Source organism: Melozone crissalis, unplaced genomic scaffold (assembly GCF_028551555.1).
Source record: "Melozone crissalis strain CALT ecotype California unplaced genomic scaffold, PUWL_Pcris_2 ptg000006l_1, whole genome shotgun sequence".
NCBI lineage: Eukaryota > Metazoa > Chordata > Aves > Passeriformes > Passerellidae > Melozone > Melozone crissalis.
Genome location: NW_026535784.1, coordinates 7,896,292 through 7,913,969, shown reverse-complemented (window position 1 = coordinate 7,913,969; position 17,678 = coordinate 7,896,292). Strand labels below are relative to the sequence as shown.

The 17,678-nt window shown below is 39.5% G+C and overlaps 1 protein-coding gene across 4 annotated transcripts in view; it reads right to left on the bottom strand.

Annotated features, from left to right (window-relative positions):
• The window catches only part of FAM184B (family with sequence similarity 184 member B), a 37,634-nt gene extending 27,170 nt beyond the window's left edge, over positions 1-10,464 (bottom strand). For all 4 annotated transcript variants that reach the window (XM_054294248.1, XM_054294254.1, XM_054294262.1 and 1 more), the window contains exon 1: positions 10,276-10,464. In XM_054294248.1, coding sequence (XP_054150223.1) covers positions 10,276-10,410 — 135 coding nt within the window. In that variant the 5' untranslated portion in view covers positions 10,411-10,464. The remainder of the gene's footprint in view (positions 1-10,275) is intronic.
• Positions 10,465-17,678: the final 7,214 nt, after the last annotated feature.

Genomic DNA, 17,678 nt, shown 5'->3' with positions numbered 1-17,678 from the left:
ATTGAAAAAGAAAACTTTCAATTGCACCTTAACAGTGAAGGCAGAGTTAAAGCATTTAAACCAAAAATTGGTCTCTTCCTACAGTAGTGTTAAATACTATTCTTAGAAGAACCTGACTGTCATAATGAAAAAAAAGGTTCTAGCAGGTTGCTTTTCTAGCTGAATAAGACAATTTGGTATGGTAGGTGGAGTGATGATATTAAGATGAATCTAAGAAAAGCAAAAGATCATAAATATTCTTCCTTCAGGCCCAAGCTACTAGACACAAAACCTCCCCGACAAAAAAAAAAAAAAAAGAGTTAAAAGCAAAAAAGAAAAAACAAAACAAAACAAAACAAAACAAAAAATCCCAAAAGAATGAGAAGAGGCCCTGGATGAAGGTGTCAAACAGGATACTCCCAGCATCACTCTACACAAAGCAGGGAAGGAGACAAACTTCTATTTCTAAGGAAGAAGTTTGCTAGAGGCTCACTGATGCCAGGTGACTCCATGCATCACGTCCTTTTCACTTTGAATTCATCCTGTCTACTTGCTGAGCAGGGCAGTGTGAGGTACTGATAAACACATCAGCCTTAAATGGTCTCTTAAAAAGCAAAGGACAGAGAAATTATCAAAAATAACTTCAGTTATTTAAACAAATGGCTTCTTTATCCCTTAGCCTCCATTGTCACCAACTCCACAGGCTTTCTAGAAAATAAACCTGCCTCCCACAATTCATTAATTAATATTCTAATCAGTCTATCATGTTCTAACACTGAAGAATAATGTCTTTTAATTAAGGTACAGGCCTAGGCTATGATTAGCTACAATGCTGATCCCATTTTACATCTGTGCTGATTTCATACATAGGTGGTAAATGATAAATGATACTGCCCTAAGGCATGACCTGGGACCTAAAGAACGAAGTCTCAGCTCTCTCCTTGCATTCTTAGTAGTTCTCTGGAAGCACAGGAATAATTCCATGCATCCAAATACTTGCACCAAATGTTCATAACATAAACACATATGTAGTGTTGTGTAGAATGAGAGAAGCTTTAAACAAATTGTCACTCCAAACATCCCAAAGAGGTGCATGACTTGTATCCTACACCAGAATGAATCCTAACTACGATAATAAAAAAGGATTTTGCTCCAGAAGGTTTCCTTTTATTTCAGGGTGAATCTATAGCCTTTCATCCATGATAATAAAGCCCTTGAGACCCTGGAAGAGTCTCCTAGCTACCTTGTGCTGCAGAGCCCTGGAAGAGGGGGTGCAGCACAAGGGCAGCCAATGGCTCTGTATGAAATCCACCTGTGTTTACACGATCTGATGTCTCTGGGGCAGAAGCTCATGGTGCAATGTCTCACCCTCCTGGAACTGCCTCAGGCTTGCCTTATCTAGAGATTCGCAGTGAAAGAGGGCAAGTTGATCTTACATTCTTCAAATTTGAATATATCACCCATTTTCCTACACATACCATGTGTTACAATCAGTCCAAAAATACAATGAAATACTGAAATGTATCAAGAAAGCATAAGCATAAAATGTCTACAGGTTTCTAATATATTTTGGCACACTTTTGACTCTTTCTGCTACCCCCTTTGTTTTCTCCTCCCTTTAGTTTAGTTTATTTGGTCCCGTCTTTTACCTTTTTTTTTTTTTCTGCTTGGTGTAGTGTAATACTGAACATAGAAAATGGTACTTTAGTGGTTTATGTATTGCACCTAATCTCTCAAGTGTGATCTAACACAAAATGAGCTCTGGCCTAAATTTTACTAAAGAGACATCCAGTTGTCCCTCATTTGTATTTTACAGTTTCTAATAAGCTACAAGAACAACTGCCAGGCAATTTAAGAATTAGGAAGGTAAAACCATATTGCAAGAATATTTCCACAAGCAGAGCAGGTGCTAAAAAAGACACTAATAATTTCAGCACAGAAAAAAATATGCTGTAGAACCACAAAAGTTAATTGGGAGTCCAGGAAGTGTCTTGACTGCAGTAACTGTCATAAAATTAATCTGTGTTGTATAAACCCCAAAAATGTCTCCAGAATAACTGAATATGTTTATCTATGTCTAACCACTCTGTCAGATGTATAATGTGCAAGAAGTAGAGGATCAGCCTGACAAATTTATGTCCTCTGTCCATTGTTGTCACTAAATTAGGTAGATTTTTAATACACAACTGAAGTAATCAATTCTGTGTCAATTCAAGAATTAAAAAAGACCTTATTTGCATGAAATTCACTGATAATTTACCACTGATTTTTGTTACATGTCAAGCTCTTCTAGGATTTAAACCTATCTAAAACTCATAGAAGTTTGATCTCGATTGTGCTTCAAAAATATGAGCTAATGCATTTCATCAAACAGATTTAAACACAGTGCTGATAGAATTCATTTGCCAGACTAACACTGTATTTTGTGAAATGTTTCATTCCATCCCAGACTTTTAAAGAACTTCAAAGAGTCTAAATTGCAGACACCTGTTCAGTGCTTTCAAGAGTTTTGTTTGGCTGTTTTTTTTAAATTATTCTAGATATTTACCTGAAATTTTATGCCTCCAAAATACCTTCTGATTTGCCAATTACAATAAAGCAACATTGTTCAATTTTACAATAAGTACAGTACTCAAAGAGAGTTGTCAACTAAGCTCTCACTTGATTCCCATCTTTCCAAGTATTTACTTTAAATATAGTATGATTTGAAAGTCTTGCAAATGTAAGTTGCAGAACTGTTGATTTAATTACAGCTCGAAGTGGAAGAGTTTTTCCCAAACAAATACATGGTTTTGTAGAAACAAATATTATAATTTATTTAAAACACAATATTTATTGCAAGTTTTTGCCCTTTATGTAGATCTATGAGAAGCATAGATAAAATGAGTCCTGTTTCTTCCTAATCCAAACTAAAGCATTATACAGATTGGACCAAATTCTTACTCTCCTGTAGTTTGCATTCTCAGAGAGGATTTTTTAAAATTTAAAAGATTTCTTTACACATTCTAGATACTTTGCTAGTTAAGAAAAGAAACCATCAGAACCCTCAGGTATCTATAAATTTACAGTTTCTGCTACTACAGGCACCAAAATTTAAATTCTTGCTGCTGTAAGCAAATTCAACTAAAAGATCACAGAGATTCAAGAAGTGATTGTAAAATGTATTGAATAAAAATCCAGTTAGGGCAAGGAAGTATTAAAATACTCTGCCAGTCTGGAAAATCTCACAGATCAATGAAGGCAATGAAACTTTTGACAAGAACACCAGATGCATGTCATATTCCTGTAACTCTCTGGGCACAATCAGAATCAGGCTATTGTCCCAGACAGACCTCAGCATAGTGTTTTTTAAAAGATATTTTTCTTTCAGTTTCTCTCCTCATTTTCAAAGCAGCATCATTAGACCCCAAGTCAAAATAGTGTTATGAAGGGCTACATAATAACACACATCATAATACTACACCATCACTGATGTACCCAGGACATTTTTACACAAACATCTGTAACAGTAAAATGGAGATAGATTGAATACAGCCATTACATTCCCATTTCAGGAAGATACTCTTATTAAGCATATGCTGGACACATTCTGGGATTGCACCAATGATCATAAAACCAAGAAAGCTTAACCATCATTTATCATCAGAAAAAGTGGAAGCAGTCTGCAAAGAGTGTAGCAGCAATGCTTTTTTGCATTGGTAAGTCCTGTAGTCTACAGAAAATTCATTATTTTTATTAAATACTAAGGCATATCAGTATCTTAGTAAAAATATTTCAACATTGTAATATATGTAAAAGTATTAGCTATTGTTCTTAACAGCCTTGTTGTTAAATTCTAGTAGTTCTCTCTTGCTGAATGAAAAAAAGTAAAATAATCAACTGCATGCTCATATTTACATTTAAAGGTAGCACTTCTATAACCCTCTAAGAGAGTTATATGGTTACAACCAGTCAGTGCTACAGCTACAGTGCTGTAGCTTCCAAAGATAATTAAAACAGAAGACTTTGCTGGTAGTAACCTGTTATAAGTTAAAACTGTGTTTAAGTGCCTAAAAACCAAGTCAGACAAAATTCTGAATGACAACCACATTAAAAAAATATCATCTTCCTTCAGAAGATTTTCACCCAGTTCATTAACTTAAGGGAAAAAATCCCTATTTGAAAGCAGTCAGTTCTTTTTGAAATAAAGGTAATATTTCCTCAGTAACAGAGTTGTGTCTGTTCTGCTGTCTCCAAGCTTTGAAAGACAAATGAATACACATGAAGTAAAATGCCAAGTTTGAGCCAGCACAGAGAAGTTTGAGTGATTGTGCCCCCTGGGGGTTTGGATAAATTAACTCAGACTTGGTACTGCTCTAAATACATTCACAGATTTCCTTCCAGCTTTAAGCACAAGCCAAAAAAAAAAACCACCCAAACTCATATGTCTATCAGCTTCTACTTATTTTCAGAACCAGACTAAAGACAGTCTGTTTGTGTACAGGCAGGGAAAACAGTGAGACACTTAACATGTTTAAAATATGACTGTAGAGGTGGCAACAGAGGGAGTTCTACCTCAGTGTTACAGCAGTTTTAATAAAACATAGAAAATCTTTTAACTAATGAGGATGTGATTGCTGAGGGGGTGTGGCAGGAAGAACATGATACTTTATGGAAAAAAAGGTGTTTTATGTACAATATTCAACGGTGGAGTATTCAAAAGCCTAAAATACACAGCTCAAAATATTTACATGAGAATGTCTTCAACTGACTTGGCACTGACTTCTAATTTGGGTATAATTGTCACAATTGTATCACACTGCATGTACAGGCTGGTTAAAAGAAATATTAGGAGAGAGATACTATTATAGTGTCACTGAGAAAGGGACTTGTAAATATTACCATAAAAAAAAAAAAGACAGAACATGAAAAAGCTATAAGCTTGCAACTTTCCTTTGTGCAATTAATGGATCATTAGATATTTTATTCCCTATTGTCTGTAATTTGCATATTAATAATATCCAAAACATGTTGTACATAAACATTAACCAGTATTCATTGATAAAGAGACTTGAATTCATTATGTACTCTCCATTATAAAGAGAAAAAGTCAAGGGGGAAAAGTCAAGGAGGAAGACAAAACTTGGATGGGAAGATATGAGGGACATGGTATCGATACTTAAAAAAAAAAAAAAAAAAAGAAAAAATCTTTCCCAAAGTCAAAGCCATCAAAATGCAGGCAGGACAAATGCCATCAAGTGCAGGCACATGCAGCAAAGCTTGCCAAAATTGATCCCCACTGAAGGCCAAAACAGAAAAGAAGGACTTACACACACGCTGGAATGGAGATACCATCAAAGGAATTCCAATTGGAGGAGGAAAAAAGAAAATTTGGGAAATTCCGTGATTACAAGATAATAGACTGGGATTATATCAGATGCAGTGCAAAACACAAAGACAGGCCAAAACTAAGCTCACAGATGCTGCAAAAGCAGGGGGAAAAGTCAAGGAGGAAGACAAAATTTGGAGGGGAAGATATGAGGGACATGGCATGGATACTTAGAAAAAAAAAAAAAAAAAAAAAAGAAAACTCCCAAAGTCATCAAAAGGCATGGCATGGCATCAAGGGCAGGGACATGCACCAAAGATTCCTCTATTGGTCCCCATTGAAATTGCAAGATTCCGAAAAAGAATCTTGAGAACCCGAAAAGAAAGGCTTACAAACACTCTGGAAAGGAGATAGGATCAAATGAAATGCAATTGAAAAAAACTCAAAAAACCAGAAAATAGGGAGTTTTAGTGTCTTCAAAAAATAGGCTGCGAGGAAATGAGCTGCGTTGCAAAGGACCAAAACATGCCAAAACTAAGCACACAGATGTTGCAAAAGCAGGGGAAAAAGTCAAGGAGGAAGACAAAACTTGGAGGGGAAGATATGAGGGACATAGCAAAGATACTTAAAAGAAAAAAAAAAAAAAAAAAAAGTCTTGCGTTGTCAGTTAATAAGACCATCAGATTTTCTGCAAACTTGATATAATTAGTGCCAAATTTGTATGGTAAGGAAGTAATTCCATATGTAGATGTCATTCTTATTCCTTGAATTAATTTAAATAATTTCTAGCCATCCAAATAAGATACTAAGATTTTTCCTAATAGAAGTATGGGTTTAATACTGCTTTTGACTAGCTCATCAACACAATTTTATTTCATTGCACATGCATTTAATAATACAGTTCCTTTTTGGGGAGGAACTTTCTGTAAGGAGAAACATAGTAATGACAAGTTAAGAAATCAGCCTGCACATTTTTATCAGCTCATAAGCAAAAATAATTCTAGCTTTGGTAGCAAATTGTACAAAAAATTAATGAAAACAAATACATCAGAGAGTACTTAGGGATAGGAATGGCTGATTTTATTGGTCTTCTTAGCACATAATTTAAGCAGTTTTATAAATAGATTCTCTCTATTTGCCTACATGGACATAATTTTTTATATTCCTTGCCCAAAGGAAAAATACTGTTACTCCAAAAGCATGATCCTAGGTTTTATTCTATTCTATTTTCCTTCATTTTTGTAGAATACTGAATACATCCCTAGAGAGTTGAGATCAAAAAGCCTCAAGCACACAGGAGAGCTCTGGTAGCATAATAACTAACTGCACAGCAGCTGAACCTCTGCAAGCACTGGTTACTGAAAACAGCAAACAAGGTCAATAAACCTAAACTATGTGAAAAAGGCCACACTTTTCAACAGGAATATGAGTAGACCACAGAAGTGGGTAGCTCTTTTAGAGTTACCCAGCTCTTAGGTACTTCCAGAATAAACCATTAAAATTTGATCATATTTTACGTCTGAAACCAAGAAATGTCTGATAGCTTTATGGCAAATAAAGCAGGAAAGGTTAAAAGATCTAACATATAGCTCTGCTACAAGACACTGCAGTGGTGTACACAGTTTATGCCCTCACACACGTGCCAGGTCACTTGTTAATTCTTCAGTAAATTTCTACCCACAAGAGTGAAGCCAACAGAACTAAATATGAGCATATTAGTGCAGCAGTCAGCCATCCCTCCCTTAAACAATGAAGGAAAGAGGGTTTTGCTTTTCTAGCTGATTTTCCACTGAAGCTTATTAAATAATGGTCATATTTTCTACCTTGCTGACTGAGCTGAGGGGCTGAACCTCCTAGTGACTGCTGGTGAAAGGCAGTCAGAACATGAAACACTTTGAACTGCTCCACACAGAGTCATTAAGGAACATCTGCCTACGTTGCTGCTTCTGGAAGAGGAACACACTTGCTTCCCTTTGACATTTCTTTCCCCTAAAGGGAAAAAAGGGTTTGCAAGCGCATTTTACCAGCAATTAACTTTTCCCTGCATCAGCACTCTCTTCCTCTGTTACAACTCACAGTATCCATACATACACAAACTTTTTGCCAGGCTACTTGACTTTATTTTTTAGTAACAATCTACTTGACCAGTAATACTGCAATTTAAAATGTGTTTCTTACAACAAGGCTCCCAGATTTGCAATGGACAGTCAGATGAACCCTGAGGGGAAAAAAGTACTTGAGAATAATTGTTTTCTCTCGTTAAAAAATACCCCTACATTGGTATCCAGGAATTTGTTTCTAGGAAGGAAACAGAACTATTTTGTGGCTTAGGTAGCTCTCTGATCACCAGGTAATGTCACCTTTCTAGGTATTGATATTGGGCTTGGTTTCAGAACTGCAGTCCAGAACAGGGGGTTTGGTTTGAGCAGAGGTTTGCAAAGAAGCCTGAATAGCATGGATATCTGCAGTGTAGCTAGTTCCTGTCAGCCCTGTCCAAACTGCCTCTGTTAATGAAAGCTGATCCTCAACACTCTTCTTCAAGAGCTCATTTGAATTTCTCATCCCATTTCAATTAAAAAGGACTATGCTGAGAAACCATAACCACATGAAAATCCCTTAATAGCCAGTAGATGTTACAAATCCATAACTTGAGCCAGCAGGGAGTGACACCCCAAGTCTTATAAAAGTCACCATGCATCTTAAACTCCACATCATTGCTAAACAGATACAGAAGTACAATGAACTGGAAAGCCTGAAACAGCATGCCACGAGTCCAATGGCTGACAGAGAAGTTTGAATGCCACTATTGGTATTACTTAATAACTACTACAAAACCATGCATTCTGCTACAATCAAATACAATGTATATACACCCATTTCAAGAGCAGGGAGCTACAAAAAACTAGTGGTCTGTGGCTCAAAGCAAGCAAAATATCGCTAAAGGTTTGTATTTTTTGTGGCCACAGCCAAAAATATGCAGAACAAAAAAATGCATGACTGAAGTGATGACAACTTGCTATATTCTACCTCTACAAAACCAGAAACAGCAGAGCAGTAGAATGGGAGCAGCTCTGACTCTGCCCACATACATGTTGGGATTCCCTGGATCCCTGGGTTCCCCTAACCAACACTTTAAGGCATAATCAGCACTACAGGCAAGGACAGAAACTCATAACCTCACCCAGTTCGGTTCCTGTTGACACCTCTATGTACTTTGCCTTTGAGAGTATGAGGGGGCCCCTAGTGACTATGTAACAAAGAGAAAGGAAGTCAAGATATAGATCTTATACCTAATTTACATATTTTGCATTCATCTCACCTGGCACAACACTGAGTAGATGAATAATGAGATCATTATCTCCTCATCAGTGAAAATCTACAGTCACTGAGACAGGAAGTTGCAGCTGTGCAGCAACACACAGCAGTATTGCATACTGGGTTGGAAACAAAAAGGAAAGTACTATGGGTCATTTAAATTTAGAATGGATTTTATTATAATCATTCAGACTGTAATATAACCAAGAAAACAGTGCTTTAAATGGGAGCTCTCAAAATTCCTAGGCCAAAAATTGCTATAACAAATTTCCCATATAGCCATTTTTCAGTTGATCTGGTGTCAAATTTTGCTTCTTACATGCCTGCTGTTGGTACTGCATTAGTCTACACAGAATTCAGAAGGGAAAGCATGTAATTTAAATTCCAGTTGTGCCATGGATTCTCTGTAAGTGTAGCATTATTGCAGAGAAAATTGCTTCTTACAAGCCACATTCCAAACCAGAATTATTTGCTTTCCAGAAATATTTTTTGAGCTTCAGGTATAAATTATCTTTATTTCAGATAACTGAAAAGCATCCAGAGGGGAAATTCTATCAAAACTAAAGAAATCAATCCACACACACTTTAAAAGTAGAAATTTAACAAAAGACATCTGAAAAAATTACTGGAATAAAATTATGCAATGTGTGGGCAAAAGTAAGGATTATATTGTGCACAAATTCTATTAAAATATACAATCAAAGAACCTGTAAAGTAAGTATTGGTATAGTACAGAAGGCATCACATAGGAAGTATATGTAATTAGAGGTAGCTCTTGTTTATGTATTGATGCACATGATGTACATTATCATGTACAGTTATCATGAGAATGATAGCACTGTAACTAGTAAACCATTCTAACCTGAACATCTGAATGACTTATTCTACCTGTATTTTCAATGGTTTTTTTTATTGCTAGTAAGTTTCTATCAATTGCAGTGAGGTTACAGACCATGTAAAAGCTGCATTAGTAAACAAGGGTAGTAAATACGTTTTCCTCACTGACAAAGACGCAGCATAAGAATAGGTTAATAGATAACTGCCATTTCCTACAGACTTTCTCTTACTTCTTATCACGGTGTGGAAAATATCGAATAGTTCAGTATTGACTATAAGTTTTAAGTACAATAAACGACGTAATTTAGTCCTGTCTCTTCTCGAACTCCTTTTACAAACGTCATTTAAAGTAGCTCTTTTTACGCACATCAGGAACAATTAGCTGCGAGTCAGAGTACCATTGTACTGTAGCACCACGCGTTGGCTGCAGCTTTGCAACAATATTACTTGAGAACATAGAAAACTCAAATTACTTTCAGTCTTCGTAATTCTAGAAGCAAAGCGGATACTGTCAGTCCGTCTCAACAGCTCCCAGACAAGCCCCGCGTCTTCGCGGAGCTGGAGCTCTTCCCGTTATGGTCGCACGCTAATTAGAGCAGCTCAGTGCGAGGCGTCCATGGGCTGCCACAAAGGCACCCCCTCAGGATGGGCTGTAGCCCCCCGGGGAACTGTGCGCAGGGAAGTTTGTGCACAGCGATGCTCTGGCAACAGCCTAAGAAGAGAGGAGCCGCTTCCCTTCCCTCCTCTCACACAGGGGGACCAGAGGAGACAGTTCCTTGACACCCCCGGCCAGGGCAGCCTCACCTCCCTGGAAAAACTGCACCAGCGAGACTTACCTTAGTGAGCTGGGCAATCTTCTTGCACATTTTCACGTGCATTTCCCGATTGCATTCCTCTGCCGAGCTGCTGCGAGCGGCTTTAGATCCATTGCAAGTCCCGGACTGATGAATGTTGTTTATGCCAGAGGCCATTAGGCTTGAATTTTAATCACGTCTGTGTGCGTGCGCTGCGGGGAGCGCGACCCCGGCCCCGCTGCTCGCCCCCCGGCGGAGCGCACCCACAGCCCCCGGCGCTGCAGGAACTCCAGCCCCGGGCAGGGCACGCTCCGGCCCCGCCGCTCCCCCTGCTCTGCAGATGTCCCAGTCCTTCAGCAGAACACCCAGGCGAGCGAGCCGAGAACAGCATATGCAAGCGTCCTGATTGGGATATTTTTTTCCCTCCCCTTCTCTTCAAATGGTTGAGCTTCCGCCAGGAGAAGACGCCAGCGGCTGGGTGCTACAAATTCCCCGCTGGAGACGCTGAGCCAGCCTAGAGACAGTAGCGCAGACACTGCTGGGGATCTGCTGTAGGAGAGATTGCCTGAAGATCAGATCATGCTGCCTTGTTAAGTGTCAAAGGACTGAAGCAGTCGTCTGAGAAGAGAGTGTTGGCACATTTCACAAGCTCTGTTATTTTGGCAATCCTCTCTAAACCAGGATGAGCCCAGAGGTGATGAAGAAAACCTTTGCTTAGCTTTTGCTGTTGTGCTGAAAGCAGAATGGGCGCCAAGGGGCCCACGAGCACAGCAGAGCCCAGGAGCTGTGTCCTACCTTATCCAAGGAGACTCCGTTCCCTTCACTTATACTAAATGCACTGGAAAGGTGCCTGAAGAAAACTGACAGTATTACAGGTCTTTCTTTCTTTCTTTCCTTTCTTTCTTTCTTCTTTTTTTTTATTGTGCATTGTTTCAAAGAGATCATGCTTGGACATGTAAAATAAATAAAGGGACAGAAAAGGCAGAAAAATACACACAAGAAAGGCAAGCTATTAAGATAATGGGATTTTTAAAGAGAATGCTTCAGTGAAGTGTTATACAAGAAGAAAACTGTCGGTGAGCACGTTTAAACAAGTCTAGAAAAGAAGAAGTAGGAGAAGGCCAAGTGGAGTGGAGTAAGAGAGGCAGAAAAGAGGAAAAGGGAGAAAGAACAGATGAGGGAAACCAAGAGCTGCCCAACACCCCTCTGATGTGTCACTGCAGGCAGAGCAAGAGACCCCATGGAAAGGCCAAGGGCTCCACCTCAGGCCCTACTCACTTGCAGCCACCCAGAGGGGTCATGAGGCTGCTTCTGCCCTGCTGCCCCTACCTGGAAAGGCAGGCAGCTTTCCAGTCTCATCTCCTGGCAGTTCTTGCCATCCTTCTTGGGCGAGAAGCTTCCACTTTGCTAGTGGTGGGTTTAAAAAAAGAGCTTCCTGAGGACTATCAGAATTGAGGAGGAAGATTATCAGGTGTCAGTTAATGGTAGGGCAGAAGGAAAACAGAAAAAACTTGGTGAGGGCAAAGAGAGACAAAGAACCGTTAAGAATAACACTCCTAAATGGAAAAGATCAGGGCAGAAGAATACCTACAAGGCAGTGGGGAGAAGGAACACTGTAAAGATGTAAGAAGATAAGAACTTGGGACAGGGAAACCAAACCCTTGATTGCCAGGAGAAAAGGAGAGACTCTAAATCTCCAGAGGCTGAAATCTGTACTCCAGGAATGAGAGGAAATGAAGACTGAGAAATGCAATGTATAAATGAAAATGATCACAGTTGCTGAGACATGCTAAGCAGAGAAATGATGATTAGCCCAGAAAGAACATGAATAAGAAAAGGTGAGAAAGAGATCCTTGCACAAAGGAATGACAAAATACAGTTTCTTTCTTCACTGGCACTAGTGTCCAAGATGCTACTGGAACTTCTTCTGTGACTAGGACATAGGGACATGCCACTGCTAATTGTCTGATATCTGCTAAGACATGTACTCACACATAAGTTTAACTCAGTTAATATTTTGTAGTACCTTATCTATCTGGTCATCAATTTGAGAAAAAGCCTAGGAATTTAATTATATGTAATATTTTGATTAAATTGACAAGCTTATTAGGACAATCAAGAGAAGAGCAAGGGCTAGAGCAAAGTCCTAACACATTGTTTCCTCAGAAAAAAATAGAACAAACTAAGTGAAAATAGAAAGCAAATTAAGAAAATTGCAAATGGTTTTACAAGTACTGACAAGAAGTTACCTGTTTTATCACACAGGTGGACAGCAACATTTATGGTTGTTCTATTAAACACTGGACCTGAATGCAGGGGTGGATAGAGACTTGACACACCTGTATGGGCATAGCAGAACAGAGAAGAACAGACCTTCAGATACATTGGAAAAGGAATAAACTACTGAGATATCTTCAAGCAGGCTGTTTATGAATTTTGGGGCAGTAGAAGGAAAGAACTTGAAACTTTGGTACAAGATGATGTTTTAGCAGAACACAATTTGTCACTGGTGAAGTATTCTCAGTCCAGACTTCTCAGACAATACTTCAAACCCTGGAATAGTTTCAGTCAAATCTCATGCACCAGAAAATGCAACAACAGAAAATAAATTCACAGATGACTCAGGTCCATTAATTTCATTACTCAAAAAACCCAACTCAGTATCAAGAACAGAATTTCAGCAGATAATGCCAAAATGTTCCAATAAGCATTTAGCTTTTTTTTCCTTGTAACTGATCTAGGAATCATCTATGAGATGAATGTCATAAGATGACAAAATAAGGATGTCACAAAGCCTAATCTAAATGTGTACGACACAAATATAGATTTTGTGACAATCACATGGAACACAAGTAAATTTCAGAACGTGTCTGAACTTGGGGCAGTAGATGACAAAAACATTTAAAAATAAAAATCAAAAAATCTAACAGAAAATGCTTCTGCTTGAATTATTATTGCTGCATTAATTTTGGTTAAAAAAAATTGTGAGAGAAGGTGGTCATGTCACTAGTTTTTATACGTCTTTGATTAACTGCACACAGGTTTGTAGCTTTGCTGTTCAGATATATGAACTAATTTCCTTTCCATAAAAAAACCAAAAACATACATGAGCAAAAGACTATAAGCCTTCCATTTTTACCTCCTGCTTGTTGAACACTCAGACCACATAACTCCTGCAATCTCCTGACTAGCTAATAGTTACCATTAAAAGAGCCATACTCTGAAATTCCAAGACATTAAAAACCCATATTTCTGTTGCAAATGTTTTATACATCAGTTTGCACCTTTGTTTAACACATTGCAGACAGCTTTCCTAAAACACAATCAATACAGCCCAATTCTTTCACTCTTTGTCTGAACACCAGTGCTCAGTGAGATTTTTTTTTTTAAATATACAACAGCAAAGCTAAACTGATTCCCTGGATTACATTCTACTGCTGTTTTGCAGTCCAACAAAGTTTGCCTCTGAACACGGTAGAACAAGCTTTAGTCATTAAGTGTCATGTTATGTCAAGGCTGGCAGCAGGGGATCCTGGGCACCCTGAGATAGTGGTGGCCTCCCTGCCCATGGCAGCAGGAATTAGATGATCTTCAAGGCCCCTGCCAACCCAAACCTTCCTGTGATTCCATGTTTCAAATGAAAAAGCTGTAGTACTAAAACTGACATAAAATCTCTCAACTTAGTGTGTAAGTAAAGGAAGATTCAGCCCCGAGATTCTAATTCAATTCCTAAATCCCAATCCTCATTTTTGATCTCCACTTACATTCACTTTGGTCCTAGAGTAGCTTTGTGATCCCAAAACAGAGAATCCAGGAACCATTTTCTCTTTTTGTGACAAGAGGAAAAAAAGGGAAATAAGGATAAAAATAACAGTCAGAAGACTCATAAAAGTTATGCTGCTCACCTAATTCACTAATCCATTTTCAATAAAACTTGTTTTGGGATTAAGTACAAGAAAAATAACAAATATAAAGTGTTGCCACTGATACATCTTGGGTAATTACCCATATTATACATAATTACATATAAAAATATTATATATAACTACTTTATATTTTTCATTTCTCCCCACCTCATAAAACAGACAGGATTCCAAACACAGCAGAAGAACTACTGATTTCCTCTTTGACTGAAAACATTAACCATTCAAAAATGTATATACAATTTTATAGCTGACTTACATATATACAAGTTTTGGAGCAATGTGGTGGACATAAGCTCAGATTCTGTTGCATAATGATGACTTAATTATGGATGAAACATTATTATGTTCATGTTTTAAATATGGAAACTGGAACCAACTAGACACATCAGATATAAAAGCCCTTGGATCCCTAGCAGGATAGCATCAACTTCCATTTCTTGCTACTTCCATTTTTTATCCAATGACCTACATTTAATATTACCACAAAGTAATTGGCATGCAGCAAGTTTGGCTTACCCTGTGGCACTGTATTTGCTCACATAACAGGACCAACAAAGGAAAGAGAAAGGATCTAGAACAGTGAGTTATGAGAATTAGATCATGGCAGATAAGGTCAGTATTTCAAAGGATAAGGAAAAAAGCTGGAATTAACAGAGTGCATTACCCTCTAGGGCTCAGAGCGCCATTCAAGGTTCGGAATTTCATCATTCTTTTCTGGATAGAACTGTGGAATCCCACTGGCTATAACCTTTGGGGCTTCATTACATCCTTGCCCTCCTGGTCAGTCATTATACCCATCCCTCAGGGAGCAGCTGGTCCCCAGTGAGCCCCCACAGTCAGCTCAACAAGGAACTGAAGGTGCAGGGCAGAGCTGGAATGGATTCCTGGGCCCACAGGCAAAGGCTGTGGCTCCAGGCCTCAGGTGAGGCAGGTTGGGACTCATTAAAGCTGATCACTGCAGTCAAGGCTGCATTAAAGTAAGCTTTAGTAAAAATTGTGATGGCAACATTTCTATCTGTTGAACAAGGTATCTGTACCACAGAAACATGACCAGCATTTGTGATCCTGCTTCAGCAAGCTATTTACCTACATATGAAATATCTGTTGTACTAAGAATTTTCTATTTCTACCTGTAAATGCAAAGCCTAGCAGAAATATTTAAAGCAGCCTGTACAAAACAAATCTCACATCCCTGATGAAATCCATGGTAAGGGACTATGAGATATTCTCCAGGGAAAGTCTTCTTCTGTAGACCTGAGATGCAGGTAGGCACAACTGGGATGCTAAACATGTGAATCAAAAATAATTCAGTTTGCATTATGATTTCACTTAAAATAACTGTCCTGTGTTTTTAATGCCACAAGAATCACAAAGGTTTGTCTGCTCATCTTCTTCTTTGCATCTTATGCACAGAGAGGAGTTCCATTGCAGAAAAAAAGCTATATGAAGGTAATTATCTAGTAAAAATACATTAAACAGAAAGATTGTTACAAATTGTATTTCCCCACAAAATTTAACCTTAAAAAAAGTTCAAGTCATTGATGATTTGCAGTTGATTATAGTGGTTTTGTAGAGGGATTATTTCTCCAACATAAAATGAAAACTTTTAGAAAAAATGTTAACATGTAAGATTCTATATTACTATTGTATTTGTACATATAGAATCAATTTCTTACTCTCTAGGAGCAGAAGGTGATTAGGCCTGATCTGTATATTTTAGAAGTTAATAAAAAATATAAAACTCACCTTTAAAATGGAGGTATCTTTTTTAAGCATACACAAATGCATGGTAGAATACTATGTCAGGGGGGGAAAAAACCTCTGCCACATATTTAAATTATTTTAGAATTTATTTTAGTCTATAAAAGAAGATACTTTGTCTCCAGCTGCTGCCCTCCATTCTTCACATACAGCTCATATATATCCCATAATCCTTGACGCCATTGTAGGGAGAAAATAATTCTGCCTCTTAAGTAAAACACTAGGAAGATTCAGATCTAGAACAAGACTGACCCCTAGTGTTTTTCTTTTTTTTTCTTTTTTCTTTCTTTCTTTTTTTTCCTTACACAAAACTGACTCTTCTTCAAGCCAGGTCCTGCCTGTTTGACCTATTGTCATTTGATGGTTTGTCACCTGTCCTTACTAAATAGCTATCATCCCTTGAGGTCCATTAGGCACTTTTTTTTCTTAAAGCCCAAACATATACGGACGTCAAACCTTAAGTTCCTGCTGTCCACGGCTCGTGTTCACTTCTTTGCATGTCGTGTGTAACTTTGTAATTGATGGATGCTCAGAATGCTTCCCCTCAGCTAAAGACCCCCGGCCTTGTTTCGTTAATTGTGTCATTAAATGCTCACCGAACATTCCGTAACAGTAACGCAGCTCTGGGCCTTGAGCTGAGTTATTTTTCCTGTTTTTAATGAGATACTGAGATAATGAGGCTTATTACTCTTCTCAAGTTAAAGGATTTCTGGGAAAGCATTAGGTTCACAACAAACGCTTGCAAACTTGGGGGAAATTTCCACTAAAAAGGGATTCAGTGCGGAAGGAGCACAAATGGGTATTGCCTCCGTGTGTCAATGAGCTTCCATTACTTACACAGCGGCTGAGCTCTCTCAGGTCGCTGCCGCACATGCTTCAGTTTACGGAACCCCTCTGTATTTACTTTCCCTGGTGCTCACGTCCGGAGAGGACTCTGGAGAGTGGCTCCGGGCGGGTTTAAATCTTTTAGCGAACGTAATTCACGAGGCCCTCAGCCGCAGGCGGGTTGGTACCGGGAATAGGCTTTGGAACAGCCGCAGGGCCACCGCAGCCCCGCACGGCCCCAGCCCGTCCCTCTCCCTCCCAGCCCGCCTTGAAGGGCTCGGAGCACAAACCCCATGAGGAGCAGCCGCGGGAGTTGGGGATGTAAAGCCTGGAGGAGGTTCAGGGGGACCTTATCACTCAACTACCTGGAAGGAGGCTATAGCCAGATGGGGTCGGCATCTGCTCACAGGCAACCCGACACAGGACCAGGGAAACATAGTGCGCCACCTTAAGGCAGGCGTTAGGACGAATTTCTTCACAGCAAAGGCGATTAGACGGAGTGAGTCTTCACAGAAAGGTGAGTGGGCTGTCCAGGGAGATGGCAAAGTCACCATCCCTAGACGTGTTCAAGAAATGACTGGACGTGGCACTCAGTGCCATGGTCCAGCTGACACGGCAATGTTCGCCCACAGCTTGGACTGAAAGACCTCAGAGCTCTACCCCAACCCATTCCGTTCTATGATTGTGTAGAAATGGCGACGCTCCGCGAGCGTTCCAGGCCAACGGCCGCCATTGGCCGCCCGCCATCGCCCGCCCCGGCCCGGCCCCCGCCCCGCCTCCAGCGCGCGGGCACGGGCGCGCGCCCGCCCAGCCCTCTCGCGAGATCGGGAGCGGCTCCCGCGCCCGGTTTGAAGCTGCGCGCGCGGACGCCGTGGCCGTTGCTGGCGCGCGCGCGGGGCTGTGAGGGGTCGGTGCCGCAGCCGCTCCTCCGCC